The following is a 17,530-nucleotide window of genomic DNA, read 5'->3' as shown; positions in this document are numbered from 1 at the left end:
GCAGGGAAGAATGTTTGGATTACAGCAGAGTCACACCTTGAGTTGGTCAAGGTCAGACTGAGCCTGGAGTTTTACAGAGGATTTAAAGTTTTTTTGAAGAACCTGAGATGTTTTGAGGATTTGAATCCTTTTGGAGCGCCTCAGATTCTGATGAAGATTTGAGTCTTTTTGGAGAACCTCAAATTCCAAAGGTTTGAGGATTTGAGTCTTTGGAGAACCCCAAATTCTGATTTGAGGATTTGAATCTTTTCAAAGAACCTCAAATTCTGATGGGTTTGAGCATTTGAATCTTTTTGGAGAACCTCAGATTCTGATGTTTTGAGGATTCAAGGTTTTTTGGAGAACCTCAAATTCTGATTTAAATATTTGAGTTTTTTGGGAGGACCTCAGATTCTGATGTTTTGAGGATTCAAGGTTTTTTGGAGAACCTCAAATTCTGATTTGAGCCTTTTTAGGAGAAGCTCAAACTCTGATTTGAGACCTTAAGTCTTTTTGAAAAACTTCAAATTCTGATTCAAGGATTTGAGTTTTTTGGGAGAACGTCAAATTTTGATGGTTTGAGGATTTGAGCCTTTTGGAGAACCTCAAATTTCGATAGTTTAAGGACTTCAATCCTTTTGGAGAACCTCAAATTCTCATGGTCTGAGATTTTGAGTCTTGGGAAAACCTCAAATTCTGATTTGAAATTTTGGGTCTTTTTGGAGAACCTCAGATTCTGGTTTAGATTTGAGTCTTGCCTGGGGCCTCAAATCTGGACAGTTGTGAGGATTTGAGTCTTGCTGGGAAACCTCAAGAGGGTCTGAGTCGTGCCTGGGGACCTCAAATCCTGAATTTCCACCACCCCAACTGCTCCAGGCTCCCATTGGTGCTGGATTTAGGGAAACTTGGATCTGATGGTGGGGTCTTCTCCTGAACCCCAGCCAGCCAGGCTGAGTCTTTCCTATTTTCTCTGATGTTAAAGAAAAATGGTGAATTGTTATTTAGGTTGGATATTCATGGAAAATTTCTTGATGGAAAAGGTTGGAACAGGGCAGTGGAGCCGCCATCCCTGGGGAATTTCAGAGCCACGTGGATGTGGCACTTGAGGACATTCGTTAGTGGTGGCCTTGGCACTGCTGGGAATGGTTGGATCATCTTAAAAGGGCTTTTCCAACCTCAACAATTCCACAATCCCATTAATTTCCCAGCCACCGGCAAAGCACGGAATGAGAAACAAACCCAAGGGAGCCTTTGAAGAGGATACAGATTTATTTCTCTTTAAAAAAAAAACCAACTCAAACCCCAACCTAAACCCAACCAGCCACCCCAAAGGCAGTCAGGCTCCTTCCCTTTTCCAGCCTCTGCTAAAAAATAGGTGCTCTGATCTCTACACAAACATTAAAACCCAACTAATCAGCGCCCCCAGCCTGGAGGGGGAGCCTGGATTTAATTAATTTTGGCTAACAAGGCCCTTCTGCCTGGACCTTTGCTCCTCTGTCCTCCAGCAGGAAGGGAATTGCTGCCACTCCTGTGACTCCATAAATATTCCAAACACACTGACCACGCCGGAAAGTTAAAAAAATCCCCCTGATGGGAACAAACAACCCACAGCCGATGTGTTGGGAGTGAAAAGCACATGGTTAAAAAAAACGGGAATGCCCAAATCCCCCAAACATTCCCGCATCCCACGGGAACTGGGGACAACATGCAAGTTCCTGGAGTGGAAGAGTGACCCAGAGTATGCACAGATTGTTACAGCTGGGAGCAGCTCCCTGTCAGCTCTGCTCAGTGCCTGGATCCAACAATCCCTGGATCCAACAATCCCTGGATGAAACAAACCCTGGATAAAACAATCCCTGGATCCAACAGTCCCTGGATAAAACAATCCCTGGATCCAACAATCCCTGGACCAAACAGTCCCTGGGTAAAACAATCCCTGGATCCAACAATCCCTGGATCCAACAGTCCCTGGATCCAACAGTCCCTGGATCCAACAAGCCCTGGATCCAACAAGCCCTGGATCAAACAATCCCTGGATCCAACAATCCCTGGATAAAACAATCCCTGGATCCAACAATCCCTGGATCCAACAACCCCTGGATCCAACAATCCCTGGGTCCAACAATCCCTGGATAAAACAATCCCTGGATCCAACAATCCCTGGGTCCAACAATCCCTGGATCCAACAATCCCTGGATCCAACAATCCCTGGATAAAACAATCCCTGGGTCCAACAATCCCTGGATCAAACAATCCCTGGATCCAACAACCCCTGGATAAAACAATCCCTGGATCCAACAATCCCTGGATCCAACAATCCCTGGATCCAACAATCCCTGGATCCAACAAGCCCTGGATCCAACAATCCCTGGATCCAACAATCCCTGGACCCAACAATCCCTGGATAAAACAATCTCTGGATAAAACAATCCCTGGATAAAACACCCGTGGACGTTCAGTTACGGCTCTGGCGTTTCCCCGCCTGTGCCAGGCTGACACAAAAGCCACGAGGAAGCTGATCCCAAGGGATGGGAGGAGAACTGGGAGTGTAAACCCAGCCCTCTCAGGATCCAGACTGGAAGCTCCAGGCTGTATCCCACATCCTCCCAGCACAGGGATCAGGGATTCCCACAGGAATGGGGCTCAGCCATCAGCTCCAAATGCTGGGACAATTAAAGGACGGCACCAAACCGGCTCAGGGTCCAGCTGATCCAAGCCAGCAGCATGAGAAGTTGGGCTCCCAGCAAAGCTCTGAGTCAGCTTTTCCTTAAAAAGGGTTATTCCAATGGAAAAAAAAAAAAAAAAAAATGAAAAGGAAAAACCAAACAGGAGGAAAAACTGGAAGCAAGAGGGGTGGCATAAAAAATACCGACTGGCAAAAAATAACCGGATTGTTTCTCCATGATCCGTTCCCCAAGTTCCCAGCGGAGGCTCCCCATTTTCCCAGGAGCTTGGCACAGCCAACACCTGCTATAAAAACACCCCCTGGGGGAGGGGAGGGGGCTCCCTGCTGCCCTGCTCTGGAAAACAACAAAAAGGTCCCTGCGGAAAATCCCTGGATTCACTCCTCCTTGGGCCTCCTCCGGCAGCGGGCCAGGAGGGGCCCGAGGCTGTTCCACACCTCGGTGTACATCAGGGTGCCCACGAAGACGAAGGCGGTGCCCAGCCAGTGCCACCCTGTGAAGGGGTTCTGGAAGTAGAGGATGGAGAAGATGAGGCTGACGAACTTGCGGAGCGTCACCACCAGGGTGACGGTGAGGGACGTGCACTCGGTGGTCAGGATGAAGACACCGCGGATGCAGACGTACCTGGGAGCGGGAGGTAAGGGATAGCAGGGATGGAGATTGGGGATTCCCTTTGGGAATGGGAAGGAGAGATGGGCAGCCTGGTGTGGATGGGGGAAATTCCCGCCTGGGATCAGCTGGGTTGGATGCTACAAACTCAGGGACACCCCAAATCTCCCTGCTGTGTTGGCAAAGGGTGACAATCCCTGCCACAGAGCCAAGGGAAACTCCAGACTCCTCCATTTCCATGGAGCAGAAGTCCCAGAATCCCAGAACAAACCAGGTTGGAAAAGACCTTTGAGATCATCGAGTCCAACCTTAAAAACAGAAGTTCCCTTTCCCTGTATTTTTGGAGTTACACCAACAGCAGCTCCTGAGGGCGGGAAAGACTCCAAGGATTTACCTACCCCGATAGCAGGGATGGAGATTGGGAATTCCCTTTGGGAATGGGAAGGAGCAGGGAGATTGGCAGCCTGGTGTGGATGGGGGAAACTCCCCCCTGGGATCAGCTGGGTTGGAAAAGGACACCACAAACCCAGAGAAATCCCAAATCTCAGATGTCCCCACTGGAGCAGCTGGGGCTGAGTTGGACAATGGAAGCTCCAAACTCCTCCATTTCCATGGAGCAGAATTCCCAGAATCCCACAATGAACCAGGCTGGAAAAGACCTTTGAGTCTTTTGAGATCGAGTCCAGCCTAAAACACAAAAGTTCCCTCTCCCTGTATTTCTGGAGTTACACCAAGAGCAGCTCCCAAGGAAAGGGAAGATTCCAAGGATTTAGGAACCCAGACTCCCAGGATTCAGGAATCCTGCTCTGCCACCCCACTGGGATAAAGGATAAAGGATACTGGGTGATGACGTTCATGAGGAGGTAGAACCACATGATTGGCAGGGTCAGGCCGATCACCGGCACCTGGAACAGCTCTGCAGGGAAAAAGGATGGGATGAGGTCACTGCTGGAGGAGTCTCTCCCCTTCCAGGAGGGATCCAGGACTCCCTGCAGCCTTACACAGCCCCTCTGCTTGGAGTTCCATAGGGAAGAACAGAAAATAAGGAAAAATTAGGAGAAATATTAGGAGCAAAGCTCTGTCTTGCTCTCCCACTTCAGAGCTCTCCTGCTGCAGGGATCCACTCTGCTCCCACGGCAAATCCTGGGAAGCATCAGCAAAAAACCAAACCCAGCAGGTCCATGTTTGCATCCCTTATTGAGGATTCGGTCCTGGTACTCCCATTTTGGAGTTACCACGTTCCTTTTCCCAGGGATTGCTCTTGGATGTAGCTGGCATATGGGAATTAGAAAGGAATTTGGGCTTTAATCATGGAATCGTGGAAAGGTTCCTTAAATTCCACCCCCAGCCTTGGGCAGGGACACCTTCCACTATCCCAGGGTGCCCCAAGCCCCAATGTCCAACCTTGGACACTTCCAGGGATCCAGGGGCAGCCACAGCTTCTCTGGGAATTCCAGCCCAGCCCCTCCCCACCCTCCCAGCCAGGAATTCCTTCCTGCAAACTCCTCAAAATTCAAAGGGCTTGGAACACCCCAAGACTCCAGCATGCACAGCTGCAGGAAGAAAACTTCCCATGGGATTTTCCAGAGGATAGGAAGGCCCAGGAGCACGGCACTCACCAGACTGGTTGAAGAGCACGGCGTGCTGGTAAATGTTGGGAGCCAGGAGCAGGAATCCAGGGAGTGGCAACGCGTGCTGGGGGGAGAAACAAATCCATGGTGGGATCAGGGGATGGGAATCCACCCCAATTCCCTGCTGGGAAGCAGCTGGATCAGAGCAGGCTCCTCAGGGCAGTGTGGGATCCTTTTTGTGCCCAGTCCAGGAGTGGAAGGGACCTGGGAGCAGGGAAAGCCCCAGGGACTCACATTGTAGAACAGGGCCTCCTTGGAGTGCTTCCCAAATTTCTGGTAGAGCGTCTCCTGGAAAATCCCCATCCTGGCAGACATCAGCAGGGCGAAGGTGAGGGCAGCAATACCTGGAAGGGGAGCACAGCCCTGCAGCTTCAACTCACCAAATTTGGCTTTCAGGGGGAAAAAAAACAACCAAACCGCCCAGACTCAATGAAAAAACTAATAATGATTCTGGGCTTTGATTACAGGCTGAGATCCAAGAGATCTCCTACAAATACCAGGAATGCAGTTTGTGCCACTACCGGTAATAATCAATCCCAGATTTCCCAAAGAGCCACCAACAGACCCAGAGTGGAGGTAGAAAACCAGATTTTAGAGCCTCCTCTGTGAAATCTTGTGCTGAAGGAAGACCTGGAGCAGCCCCAGCCCCTCCCTGCTCCAGGCAGGGCCACTTTTGGCAAGAGAATTCCAAGAATCCTGCCAGTATCCCAGAAATGTGGCCCCCACGTACCCAGCATCCACCAGAGGAAAGCCTGGGGTCCATCCTCTTGGTTTAAGCTGGAGTCAGATGCCTGAAGGGAGATCAAGAGTCACCAAGAGCCACCAGGTCCCTCCCTGCAGCTGCCCCACACCCTCCTCCTGCCAGAGCAGGGCTGGGAGCAGCCACAGGCTTCCCACTCTGCTCCAGGGAATGCAGAGATTCCAGGAAAAAAGTGGCAGAGTCTGATCAAATCAGGATTTTTCCTGAAAGGAATGGCCTGGTTTGATGAGACTGAACTCTTCTAGCCACAAAAATAATCAGTGTCACTTTTCAGGCTCTCAAAGCCAGCCCATTCCCAGATTCCAGTGTTCCCATTCCTAGGTTCCAGGCCCCCATCCCATTCCCAAGTTCCTGTGTCCCCATTCCCAGATTCCTGGTCCCCATCCCATTCCCAAGTTCCTGTGTCCCCATTCCCAGGTTCCTGGTCCCCATCCCATTCCCAGATTCCTGGTCCCCATCCCATTCCCAAGTTCCTGTGTCCCCATTCCCAAGTTCTCGTGTCCCCATTCCCAGGTTCCTGTCTCCCCATCCCAGAGTGTGTAGGAAGGAACAGGATCTCTGGCCAAGCCCCAGTCAGGAGCTAAAACCAGACCTAAAACCGGGCTTGTGGCCAAGAAAACTTGAGGAGATCAGGCTGAGGCCACAACTCCAGCCTGACCTGCCCCAGCAAATCCCATTATTCACCTTTCCCACAACTGCCAGCTCCACCCCAAAATTCCAGCCCTGCTGATGGATAAAAAGCTCTGAAATTATGGGGAATTTGGAGCTTTGACAGCTCCAAATTTTCCATTTCCAAACTCTCCCAGCTGGATTAAGTGCAGCCAATTTTCACCAGGCCACCACTTTCTGCCATTTTTTTTGTCATCAGCTGATGGGGTCAGGCCGTGGGTGCTGACCCAGGAAAAGCTCCGAGTGTGTTCCACATGGATTTGCTTCCCTCCCTCCTGCTCTCCAAGCACAGACACGTTATTTTAGGGTCAGGCTGGAAAAATCCAGCCTGAAAGGCAAAAATTTCTTGTGGGATGGAAAGAGGGAGGATTTCAGATGGCTGAGTTTTGTTTAGGATTCACCTGCTCCTGCCTGCAACACAAGGCAAGAAAATGCAGCTTCTTTCTGTTACTTCCAAGACCAAAAAAGAGGTTTATTCCCAGTAAAAAGCAGTGTGAACAGGTGAAGAGACACCTGGAATTAAATGAAATCCCACACATTCTGTGCATCCAAACCACAGGAAAATAAAACCAGGAGGAAAAGCTTTGGGGGAGCAGACATTGAGGTAGGAGGCACCTGGTGTCTCCATGAATAATCAGGCAAAGGGAATTCCCGAGGTTCCCAGTCCTTACCACTTGCTTTGCAGACATCAAAGTGCAGGTGAAGATGCCCAGGGACACCAGAGCTATGGAGGTGTATTTTGACACGCTGTACCTGCACAGGGGACAAGGGACAGGTCACTGACCCCGCCTGGCTCGTGTCCCTCCCCTGCTTCCCCGCATCCCTGCCCCAAAGCTGGGAAAACGGGCACATTCCCACTTCCTAACCCTGAGGGAGGACCAGCTGACTCCAGCTCAGCACCTAAAGAAGCTTTTCCCACAACATTTATCCCGGTTTATCCCAGCACTTCTTCCGGTTTATCCCAGAGCTCCAGCCTTGACTCTGTGCAGGCACAGCTCAGTGTTATCAGCATGTTATCAGCGTGTTATCAGTGTGTTATCAGCGTGTTATCAGCACTGCTACAGCCACAATCCCCAGCAGGAGGAAGGCACTGAGCTCCATCCCAGCCACAGCCAGCACAGCATCCCCCCAGGAGCACTTCCAGAAGAGCCAGGAGTGCACACAGAGGCTGCAGCCCTGTAAAATCTCTTCCCGGCCCATCATCCCACCCAGGAAAGGAGGGAGAGGTGGAAATGCAGAAGGAGCTATTCCAGCCTCTATTCCACGCTCCCTGTCTCCCTTCCCCATCATTAAAATAAGAATATTTAACAGGAAAAGTGATGGCACAAAACAGCCACCAGGATTATGTCCGTGGCAGAGCATTCCCTAAAGATAAGAAGTTTGTGATTTACCTTTTCTTCAGGATGATGATCCCTAGAGCCATGCTTGCTATGAGAGAACCCTGGGGGCGAAAAAAATAGAAGGGAAAACTAAAAGAGGAGGTCAGCAGGACGGAATTCCCCAAATTGGGATGCCCATCCCAAAGGGATACTGTAAACTCCATGTGGTGGATGCTAAACGCCAATAGAAACGCTGAGTTTGAGGCAGGAAAACTGACAGGGAGAAAAAACTTCCTTAAGGTTGGATATTGGGAGAATTCCTGCTGTGAAAAGGTTTTCCAGCCCTGGCAGAGCTGCCCCATCCTGGAAGGATTTCCACTCCCTGTGGAGGTGGCACCTGGGGACATGGGGCAGTGATGGCCTTGGCAGTGCTGGGAATGGTTGGACTCCACAAGTTTAAAGTTCTTTTCCTGCCTCAATGATTCCATGATTCTGAATCCCTCCATCCAGGAAAAGGGGAGAAGGTGAGCTGGGTGCCTCGGGAACGAGGATGCTGGGTTGGATCTCCTGGCCAGAGGACCTCCCCTTTATTTTCACAGTGTGTGACCAGAATGTGGCCCAATCCTACTGGTTTAACTGGGAACAGGAGCCCAGCCCCAGGGGTTGAGGGCAGGACCAGAACCACCCCTCACAGCTCATGTGGGACAGGTCTCCTTCAGTGTGGTTTTATCCTTCTGAACTCTCCTGATTCCAGATATTCCACCCCCAGGATGTGCTGTGGGAAAACAGCCACCATCAGGAGATTTTGGGATTCCCACCAGCTGGGGCTCTATTTCCTTGGGTTTTAAAATGACTTTTAGCCTGGAACTCATCCACACTTAAGTGAAGATGCAGTTTAATGGGGTTTTTTTTCCCCAAAGAAAAGACCTGTGCAGGTGGAATTAGGCCAAATCCCAAATACACGCTCTCTGACCTGCCACATTCACCTCTTGGTGGCAGGGAAAGCTGGATCCCTTTGGCCAACCAGAGTCTGGGATTGGTTTTGTCCCTGTCACTTCCCCCTCACCTTTGGAGTTCCAAAGCCTGTCTGAGCCCATTTCCCTGTCTGTCCATTAAGCTGGAATTTAATGATCAACACCATAAAGTGAAACCTTTGGAGCTGAGCTTCGGAGTGAGGCTGCTCTCCCACCAGCTGGAATTCAGGATTTCCACAGGGGTTTGGTGCTCTCAGGTGGCAGGACACATGGAGCAGGGATAATTCCAGCAGAAATGATGGAATGGGAGCCCCAGGAGGAGGAGGAGGAGGACGGGGCTCACCGAGCGGAAGATCATGTGCAGCGGCATCGCGATGTTCAGGTTCAGGGCGTAGTTATTGACCACGCTGACGGTGAAGAACATGGCCACCATGATGAAATAGTTCCTGAAACACGGAAAAATACCTGGGAGGTGTTCAGGAACCTCCCTGAGATGCTGAGAGACCCCTGAGGAATGGTTGTGGGATGCACAGAGAGGTCTGGGGCGGAGCAGGGCAGAGCTCCCGGCTCTGTCACCAAATGCGAAGTGAATTTGGGTGATTTTCCAAGAAAACTGTGCCCTCCCACTCCCACCACACCGAATCCCAGAGATTAAGAGCTCTTTAAACTCTTCCCAGTGCAAAACTCTGCCCTGTTCCTGAGACAGGGAAGGATCTGATGGCAATTTCCTATTAAAAATTCCCAATAAAATGAGTGCATCTTTTATCCAGCCTGACAGCTTCCCGACGTGGCTCTGCAGATGCCGCAGGATGGATGGGATTTCCACGGGATAAGTGGAAAAGCCAGTCCATGAAAAGGTTTTTAGAGACAAGAGAGATCCAGGCAATTCCTGCTTGGGAAAACATTGGGATTGTACCTGATGGGGATGGCCGGGCGCTTCCTCCCGAAGTTGGCCTCGAAGATAAAACCTTCCACCGCGATGAACAGGAACTGGGAGAAGGTCACGATGTTCCCACATCCCGGGAACTGCCTGCAGGCACGGAGAGACCGGCATCAGAGCCATTCCACGGAGAACAAACACTGGGATCCAAGAAAAGGAGGCAGCAGCTCCTGATCCCAGAGCGAGGATCACCCCGGAGAGGCTTTACTCAGGCTTTATTCACCTGAGCTTGTGCAAACACCTGCAGAGAGCCCTTCCTCAAACATTTACCAAGAGGAACCGGACATTCAGGTCAGGAAGTGAAAGAAAAAACTGCTGGATCTCCCTCTTTCCCATGGGAAGTGGCTTTAGGAGGACTCTGTCCATTCTTAAAAGCTGCTGGGTTTGTTAGAGGTCAGGTAATCTGAGGGAATCTGCATTTCCAGGAGGAAAAGGCAGCTGGAAATTTGATATTCCTCATTCCCGTGGCAGGAGGGAAGTGCCAAGGTCAGGTCTGTGCTGGCAGAGTGTCCCTGGTTCAGATTTGCTCCTCTAAAAAAGCTTCAGCTCCCCTGGGATTTCTGGATGCAAAAAAAAAAACAACCCAAAACCTTTGGTTGTGGGTTCTAGAAGGGACTAAAACTCCTCAGAGGAGCCCAAAAAAGTCCTGGCAGTAAATCCCACGTGACATCCATGGATCTTGTGAATGTGACACCAACTCCACAAGGCTTCAAAATCCACAAAATTTTGTCCTGAGCTCAAAGGAGACCCTCTTGGTCCCTTTTTGTTCCCACTGGAGGGACCCAGGAATGCAGACGTGCCACCACCTCTGAGCAAACCAAGGTCTGTGTTTATCCCGTGGGACCTGGAATTCCTCAGCAGGGAATTCAAACAAACCCTCCCTGCACCCTGATCCTCCCAAAGGAGCTCCCAGGGAGGAAGGAAAGGATTTCCTGGGAATCAGAAGCTCAGAGGAGGCTGTGACAGGGCAGATAATGAGAAAGCTCGTGGGAGACAGGGGGGATTTAGGGAATCTTTCCCTTTTTTTCTGCTGCAAGACAGAAACTGAGGCCAAAGATTCCTGGGAGAGGAGTCCTGCTCCTCATGGAACACGCTGTCCCTGGAGGCAGTTTTGCAGGATTAAAACTGGGAAATGCCCTAGAAAACAGGAATTTCTAAGCTGTCTCCTCCAAATTCTCCTCTGTCACCCCACAGATCTCTCAGGAGCAACAGTGACCTGGGGAATGCAGGGCTGAGCCAACAGCACCTGGAAAAATCCCCTTTTCCCTGTTTTTCTCCAGAGACAGGCACCAATTCCCACGTTCTTCCCAGCTTCGTTATCCATAAAACTTCAGTTCTGAGGCTGAAAGGTTCAAAAGTTCCTGGGAGAAAGAGACCTTGAAGCAGAGCCAGAGCTCCAGGATTGCAAACCTTATCTCCAGCCTTATCTCCAAACCTCTCATCTCCAGAGGGGATCACAAGGAGCTGTAAAACCTGGGATAAGCCAAGGCTGGTTCCAAGCACTGGACTTTGCCTCTTCCCAGATCATCCCTGGGAATGACCCCACTTGATCAGCAGCGCTGGCACTCAGGGTGTTGTGCTGCCTGATAAGAGAGAGATAAGAAAGGGCCTCTTTTTTGGCTCACAATCCTCACTCAGATCCACCTAAAAAACGAGATAAAACTGGATCTATCAACCCAAGATCTGCTTCTCCTGCAGACAACTGACAAGAGTCCTCCCAACAAGAAGTTTCCCTGCTCTATCTCCTACTTCACCACGTGGAAAGGAAGAAAATCTGATTTTGGGGACCTGATTTACATCCCTTCCACAGCAATTTAAGCCCCTTAAATCAAGAAATTTGAGATTTCTTGTTCTGCTTCCACAGCCCAGCAGAAATATTTCTCTCCTCTCCTCTGCAGCCACTCTCCACACATTTAAAGCCTTTTGTCTGCTCTCAGGCATTTCCATATTAAACACTTCTCATTCCTTTACTTTCCTTATAAATCCTGAGCAAATTTCTTCCCAATCACCTTTGCTACTCCTCACTAGCCTGGTCACTGTCTTTTCCTGGGATTCTGCTCCAGGATTTTGCTTGTTATGGGAATATTAATTGGCAGAAGGAATTTATCCTTCCAAAACCCAACTAAATAATTGGTGTTATCCCAATTTTGGGACTAAAGGTGAGCAGGGCAAGTAAAAGGCACAGGAATTCAGAGAAGGTTTTGTGTGAATAGCAGATTTTCCTTGACGTGTGCAATTGGAACTCTGGAATTTGCTGCTCTGGGGTTCAGCCACCTTTGAATAACTCAGTCTTTGAACAGGGCCAAATGTTTTGGTTTAAGGTTTGCTTGGAGGAGAGAGGAGTGGCAAAAAGCCAAATCCAAAGTTTTTTTTGCTTCCAAAGGGTTCATTCCTCCTCTGTCACTGATGCTGCCAACACAAGCCAGGCTGGAAAGGCAGAGATTGGAGCAATCCCTGAGAGGAAAGACAACTCCTCACACAAGGTCTCTTCTTCCAGGAACTGCTTATTGATTTTTCCAGGGACTGTGCAACCTGGTGAATCCCAGTTTGGAGCAAATATCCCAACTGCTGGATTTTGCAGTCCCTTTTATACTTAATAATCTGGGATATGGATGGGCTGGGAGGGAGTAAAGGCTGGTTTTGAAAGCTGAAGTGCACTGAGGGCTCAGGGGGTGCAGCCTCACGCTGACTCACTGGGATTTTACACACCCAACCAGTTCAGGCACCTTTTTTTTCCAGTCTGCCCTTCCCAGCTTTCTGACCAGCCCTTTCCCAAGCCCCCCCAGCCTTCCTCCATCGGGGTGAGGATGGTGAGATCCCCAAAAACAACAAGGTGAGAATGGTGAGATCCCCAGAAACAACAGGGTGAGATCCCCAAAAACAACAGGGTGAGGATGGTGAGATCCCCAGAAACAACAGGGTGAGATCCCCAAAAACAACAGGGTGAGATCCCCAAAAACAACAGGGTGAGATCCCCAAAAACATCAGGGGGAGGATGGTGAGATCCCCAAAAACAACAGGGTGAGATCCCCAAAAACAGGGTGAGATCCCCAAAAACAACAAGGTGAGGATGACGAGATCCCCAGAAACAATAGGGTGAGATCCCAAAAAACATCAGGGGGAGGATGGTGAGATCCCCAAAAACACCAGCCCCCAGTTTGGGAATTCAAGGGGACTCGGTGACTTTGCAGCGAGTGACGATTCCCAAGATCGCATTTCCAGATGGAAAACATTCCCCGCTGTCCCCAGGGCCAGCCCCTGCTCGTCTCCTCCCCGGGACGGGCTGGGATGAGCTGGGGACACCCCCGTGCTCGGGCAGGTCACCGACACGGCCCACACCGAGGGGACAACCCCAAAACACCCCAAAAACCCCATCCGGCCGGGACACAAGGCGATGATCCAGGTCTGGGCTCATGGATGAGGAGCCCCAAGGCCTGAGGGGGTAAAACCCCTCAGTGCCAGCCGCGGGTACCCCCACAGCCCAAATCCCCCCCCAAAGCCCAGCCTGGCACCGCTGCTGCTGCGTCCCCTCACACACCCTGAGGCCTCACCCCGATCCCATAGCAATGGGCTCCCTGACCCTTTATCCCTCCCCAGATCCTCTTCGCGGCCCCGCACCTGGCCAGCAGCTCCAGGAACACCACGTTGCTGCAGCAGCCGCCGAACACCAGCCCCACCGCCACGGCCGGGTGCATGGTGTCGCTCCGGGCAACGAGGCGGCGTCCCGGGCCGCCCCCGCATCCCGATCCCGGGACGCTGCCCCGCTCCCGGCCCCGGCTCCGCCGCCCCCGCTTCCTCCGGCCGCCGGTAGTTCGCTCCCCGCCCGCCGCCACGGAGACTACAACTCCCGGCAGGCTCCGCGCCGGCTCAGCGCGGCTCCCGGCGGACGCCCCTCCGCGGGGCACGACGGGAGTTGTAGTTCTGAGATGAAGGGTGTAATGGCGGCGCTGAGGCGGTGTCAGGGGGAGGCGCGGCTCAAGCGCTGTTTGTGGTGAGGCGCAGACCATAATTGACTTTTTGGGGTTGTTTGGTGACCCCAAAACGCCAGTTAGAGGCAGTTCCTAAGGATGCCGTATCAAAGAATTCTTTCGCTGTTCAAAATAATAATTATTGAAAGGCTGGGTGAGCTGGGAATGTTCTCCTGGAGAGGAGAAGGATCCAGGGAGAGCTTCCAGCACATTCCAGGGCCTAAAGGGGCTCCAGGAGAGCTGGAGAGGGACTGGGGACAAGGCCTGGAGGGACAGGACACAGGGAATGGCTCCCACTGCCAGAGGGCAGGGATGGATGGGATCTGGGGAAGGAATTCCTGGCTGGGCTGGAATTCCTAGAGAAGCCCCTGGATCCCTGGAATGTCCAAGGCCAGGTTGGACACTGGGGCTTGGAGCAGCCTGGGATGGTTTGAGGTGTCTCTGCCATGGCAGGGGTGGCACTGGATGGGCTTCAAGATCCCTTCTCACCTGAAAAATTCCATAATTCCCTTATGGGTGGAACTCCCAGTTCTAAAGTTTGTGTAGAATCCCCTCAAAATCATCTGTCAAACTCTCCGTGACCAGTAGAAACCACGTCGACACAAAAGTGGGAATTCCATCCCACAGATATTAATTTTCAATCCGTTTTTGATCTGAATCAGACCCAAATCTCTTTTTTTCATCTTTGAATGCCACAGGTGTGAAATCCCATGAACAAATCTCGACCAGCCACAGTCAGTCCAGGAATGAGGCGCTGCTTTTTTATGGAAAAAAGCTTAAAAAGTGAGGCCCTTCCAGCACCTAAGAGAATGTGAGTGAAACCTGGGCAGCTCCTCTGCTGCTCAAAGCTGCTAAAGATTGGGTGAAACTGCCAGGATTTCCCTTTTTTTTTGGCTCACTGGAAGAGTTTTTGGGCTCTCTTAACTTCAAACTGGAGATCCCAAGGTTTTAAATTCTTACCTGGGGGCTGGAAATAGAGATTGATCAGAGCTCAGGACTTGAAAACCTGGAAACCGAAGCAAAAAGAGGCAGAAATGTTTGGGTATTTCAAGGGTTTTGCTTGCAGATAGAAACCTTGCAGTCTCTTGATGAAATCGTACCAAAATCTGGGGATTTGGAGCCTCCTGTGTGAGATTTCCAAGGATTTGGGCTCTGAATTTAACTGAAGTTCATTGTGCCCACACCTGACAAAATAATTCGGTGTTTTCCGACCTCTCTCTAGGTAGAAACCCTCCAAGTGGCTTCCTTGATCTTCCATCGAGCCTTTTTAAGTGGTTTATTTTTAATTCAAAAGCAAAATGAAATTAAAATTTTAAATAAATAAATAAATAAATAAATAATCATCATTTGAATTAATTAAAATTAAAATTTGAAGTTAAAATTTAATTTAATTAGCAGCAGACAAAGCCAATTTCTAGGCTTTCCTGGTACTTTTTTTTAACATTTCCAGGCTTTCCTCCTCCCATCTCCTCAGTTCTGCACAGGTCAGGATGATGGATTTTTTATTTTCTGTTCCCTTCACTAATCAGCTCTTGCTACTTTTGGCCTTTTAATTTTGCTTTCTTGGAGCTTCAGAGGGAGGTTTTGATGGGGAATTGAGGTGGTTTTGCTGCCACAAAAAATGCAGCAAAATGCTGCTGTAAACTGGATTAAAACCACCCAACAAATCGGGTTTTTTTTTTTACTGAAGTGTGAAAATAACCCCAAAATGTCAGCTCAGGAAGCTTTTGGGGTTTTTTGGCCATTTCCTCCCATCTTGTCCTTTATTCCCTGGGAGAAGATCCTGATTCCCACCTGGCTCCATCCTCCTGTCAGGGAGTTGTGGAGAGAGATTTAAAAATAAAATTCACTTAAAATTAAAATTAAAATTAAAATTAAAATTAAAATTAAAATTAAAATAATTAAAATTAAAATAATTAAAATTAAAATTAATTGATAACTCAGTTCACATCCATTCTGTGGCATCCGAATAAATGGCAAAATAACGTTAGAAAATAGACAAAAATTAATTAATACTAAAAAAAAAATAATAAATATATCTATGGATGTAATTTAAGAATCAGTTTGCCTTCACTGGTACAAATCTGTGGCACTCCAAGGTTTGGGATAAGCCCTGGCAGCAATTTGAGTTCCTGACTCCTGGAATTAAGGGAAAAAACAGAATTGTGGCCTCTTGGGATGTCGGGTGAAGGATCAAGAATCCTTCAGCTGTGCCACAATTTGAGCGATCAGTGAGAAAATGCCAGCAGGGGATTCAGAATCCCAGATTTTTTTTAGTAGTTTGCCACTTTTCCCAGCCTCAGCCCCACAAAAGAATCAATTTTTGGTCTTTCCTTTGGGTACAAACCCAGTGAGAAGGGAAACCAGGAAGAGCTGGTTTGTCCTGTGTGAAAAATTCTCATTTTATCTCCAGGAAATCATTTTTTATGCCTGATAAATGGGGCAAAATGTGATAAAAACACAGGAAATTTAACTTTGTGACACGGAGGGGCTATGGAAATTCCATCCCTGGATGGGGCACCTGGAATGACCTGGATTTTCTGTTTTCTTTCTGGTTTTAGGAACTGAGAGAAGATAAATCCTGATGAGTTATGGGTTTGGAGCACCTTGAAGATTCCCACTGTGGGAGGCTGATCCCAGGTTTTTGTGGGATTTAATAACTCAATAAGCAGCTTGGAAAAAATGCACTCAGACATCTCCAAATTATTTTCCCCAAATCCCAGCAAGGTGATATCCCCCACCTGGCTCCTCTCCTTCCCATTCCCGTGTCTGAATCCCATCCTGCTGCTTTTCCCAGAGAAAGATGAAGAATTCCTGTGGGATTTGGCTGTGCAAACCTCTCTTCTCCTCCAGGCAATTGTTCCCTGCAGCTGAATTCCCATCAGGATAAAAAAGATTTGGAACCAGTTGGGAAATGATACTCAGGGGGACAAACTTGGGGATTTATTTGGGGGTTTATTCCTTTGTTTTCATCCCAGGTTTTTGGGAAATGGAGTGAGGGAAAAAGAGGGAAGAGCACCCTGGGTTTTAGTGGGATAACAGCCAGCTGTGGGATTTGGAATGCCGAGCTGGATTTTTTTATTTTTAGGGATTTTTCCCCTCAGTTCTTCAGCACCTTTTTCTTAATTCCAATTTTTAGTGGGTTTAGGAGGGGAGACTCCCACACAAGATTCCCAGAGAAGCTGTGGCTGCCCCTGGAATCCTGGAGATGTCCAAGGGCTTGGAGTGCCCTGGGACAGCGGGAAATATCCAGAGGCTGGAATTGGATGAGTTTAAGGTCCCTTCCCACCCAAACCATTCCAGAATTCCACCACAGCCAAGAGACTCAGCCAAATCTTGGAAAAAATAGGGATCAGATCCTGGGATTTGGATTTCTCTTCATTATTTTTATTGCCGTGGCAGGGGTGAGTATTTATGGGAAAAAAATTAAATCCTCTTTAGTGCCTGAATCCTAAATTGATCCAACCCAGAGCTGTGGTGGGAGAGACAACTCCTGTCCTAAATCCCTCAGCTCCAAAACTTCAAACTTTCCATCTTTTTTTTTTAAACAGGAATTCCAGAACTTCCATTGGAAATGCCCCAACCCTCTGGAATTTTGCAGCTGGAGGGGTTTTTCCATCCTCTCTTGGGAAGATTTTGTGGTTTTTTGCTTTAAATTCCCACTTTTTGTGTCCGATCTCGTCACCAAAATAAACCCCGGAGATATTTTGAGGAGCTTTTGAAGGGCTGAGTCTCTCTCCTTAAATTGTCACCTTCTTGGGATTATTTATTCCATCAAAAACATCCAGCTCCCCCAACTCTTCCTGCTGCTCCCTCCTCAGCAGAGGTTTTCCCAGGAATTCCAGTTGTTTTCTAAAATGTCATTTTTGGAGCTTTCCTCAGCTCAGCATTCCAGGAATTATCCCTATTTCTCTGGATGGAGAGGAGAAATTCCTGCTATCCCAAACATTTCATTTTCCATGGGATCCAACCGATTTATTTTTTTTTTCCCACTCCT

The 17,530-nt window shown here is 49.2% G+C and overlaps 1 protein-coding gene and 1 long non-coding RNA gene across 2 annotated transcripts; one reads left to right on the top strand and one right to left on the bottom strand.

Moving 5' to 3' along the window:
• Window positions 1-1,208: 1,208 nt before the first annotated feature.
• Window positions 1,209-13,393, bottom strand: LOC131592031 (nucleotide sugar transporter SLC35B4-like). The gene is made up of 10 exons (XM_058863272.1): window positions 13,184-13,393; window positions 9,542-9,655; window positions 8,969-9,071; window positions 7,724-7,773; window positions 7,004-7,085; window positions 5,634-5,694; window positions 5,138-5,247; window positions 4,892-4,967; window positions 4,113-4,188; window positions 1,209-3,287 (listed from the first exon to the last, which is right to left on the bottom strand). The coding sequence occupies exons 1-10, from the start codon at window positions 13,258-13,260 to the stop codon at window positions 3,041-3,043; spliced, it is 996 nt and encodes a 331-aa protein (XP_058719255.1). The 5' UTR covers window positions 13,261-13,393; the 3' UTR covers window positions 1,209-3,040.
• A 100-nt stretch (window positions 13,394-13,493) lies between these two features.
• On the top strand, window positions 13,494-16,153 carry LOC131592032 (uncharacterized). Its single transcript, XR_009280505.1, has 3 exons — window positions 13,494-13,556; window positions 14,232-14,316; window positions 16,095-16,153. It is a non-coding gene; the product is annotated as an uncharacterized LOC131592032 (long non-coding RNA).
• The last annotated feature ends 1,377 nt before the right edge of the window (window positions 16,154-17,530 follow it).

Source organism: Poecile atricapillus, chromosome W (genome assembly GCF_030490865.1).
Source record: "Poecile atricapillus isolate bPoeAtr1 chromosome W, bPoeAtr1.hap1, whole genome shotgun sequence".
NCBI classification, from domain to species: Eukaryota; Metazoa; Chordata; class Aves; order Passeriformes; family Paridae; genus Poecile; species Poecile atricapillus.
This window is presented reverse-complemented; position numbering and strand designations above follow the sequence as displayed.

Excerpts from the sequence above, each read along its gene's own strand:
- LOC131592031 (XM_058863272.1), bottom strand. The coding sequence starts at position 13,260 with ATGCACCCGGCCGTGGCGGTGGGGCTGGTGTTCGGCGGCTGCTGCAGC. Across the intron at positions 7,774-8,968 it reads TGCACATGATCTTCCGCTCG|GGTTCTCTCATAGCAAGCAT; the intron begins GTGAGCCCCGTC and ends TTTCGCCCCCAG. Across the intron at positions 5,248-5,633 it reads TTTCCTCTGGTGGATGCTGG|GTATTGCTGCCCTCACCTTC; the intron begins GTACGTGGGGGC and ends CTCCCCTTCCAG.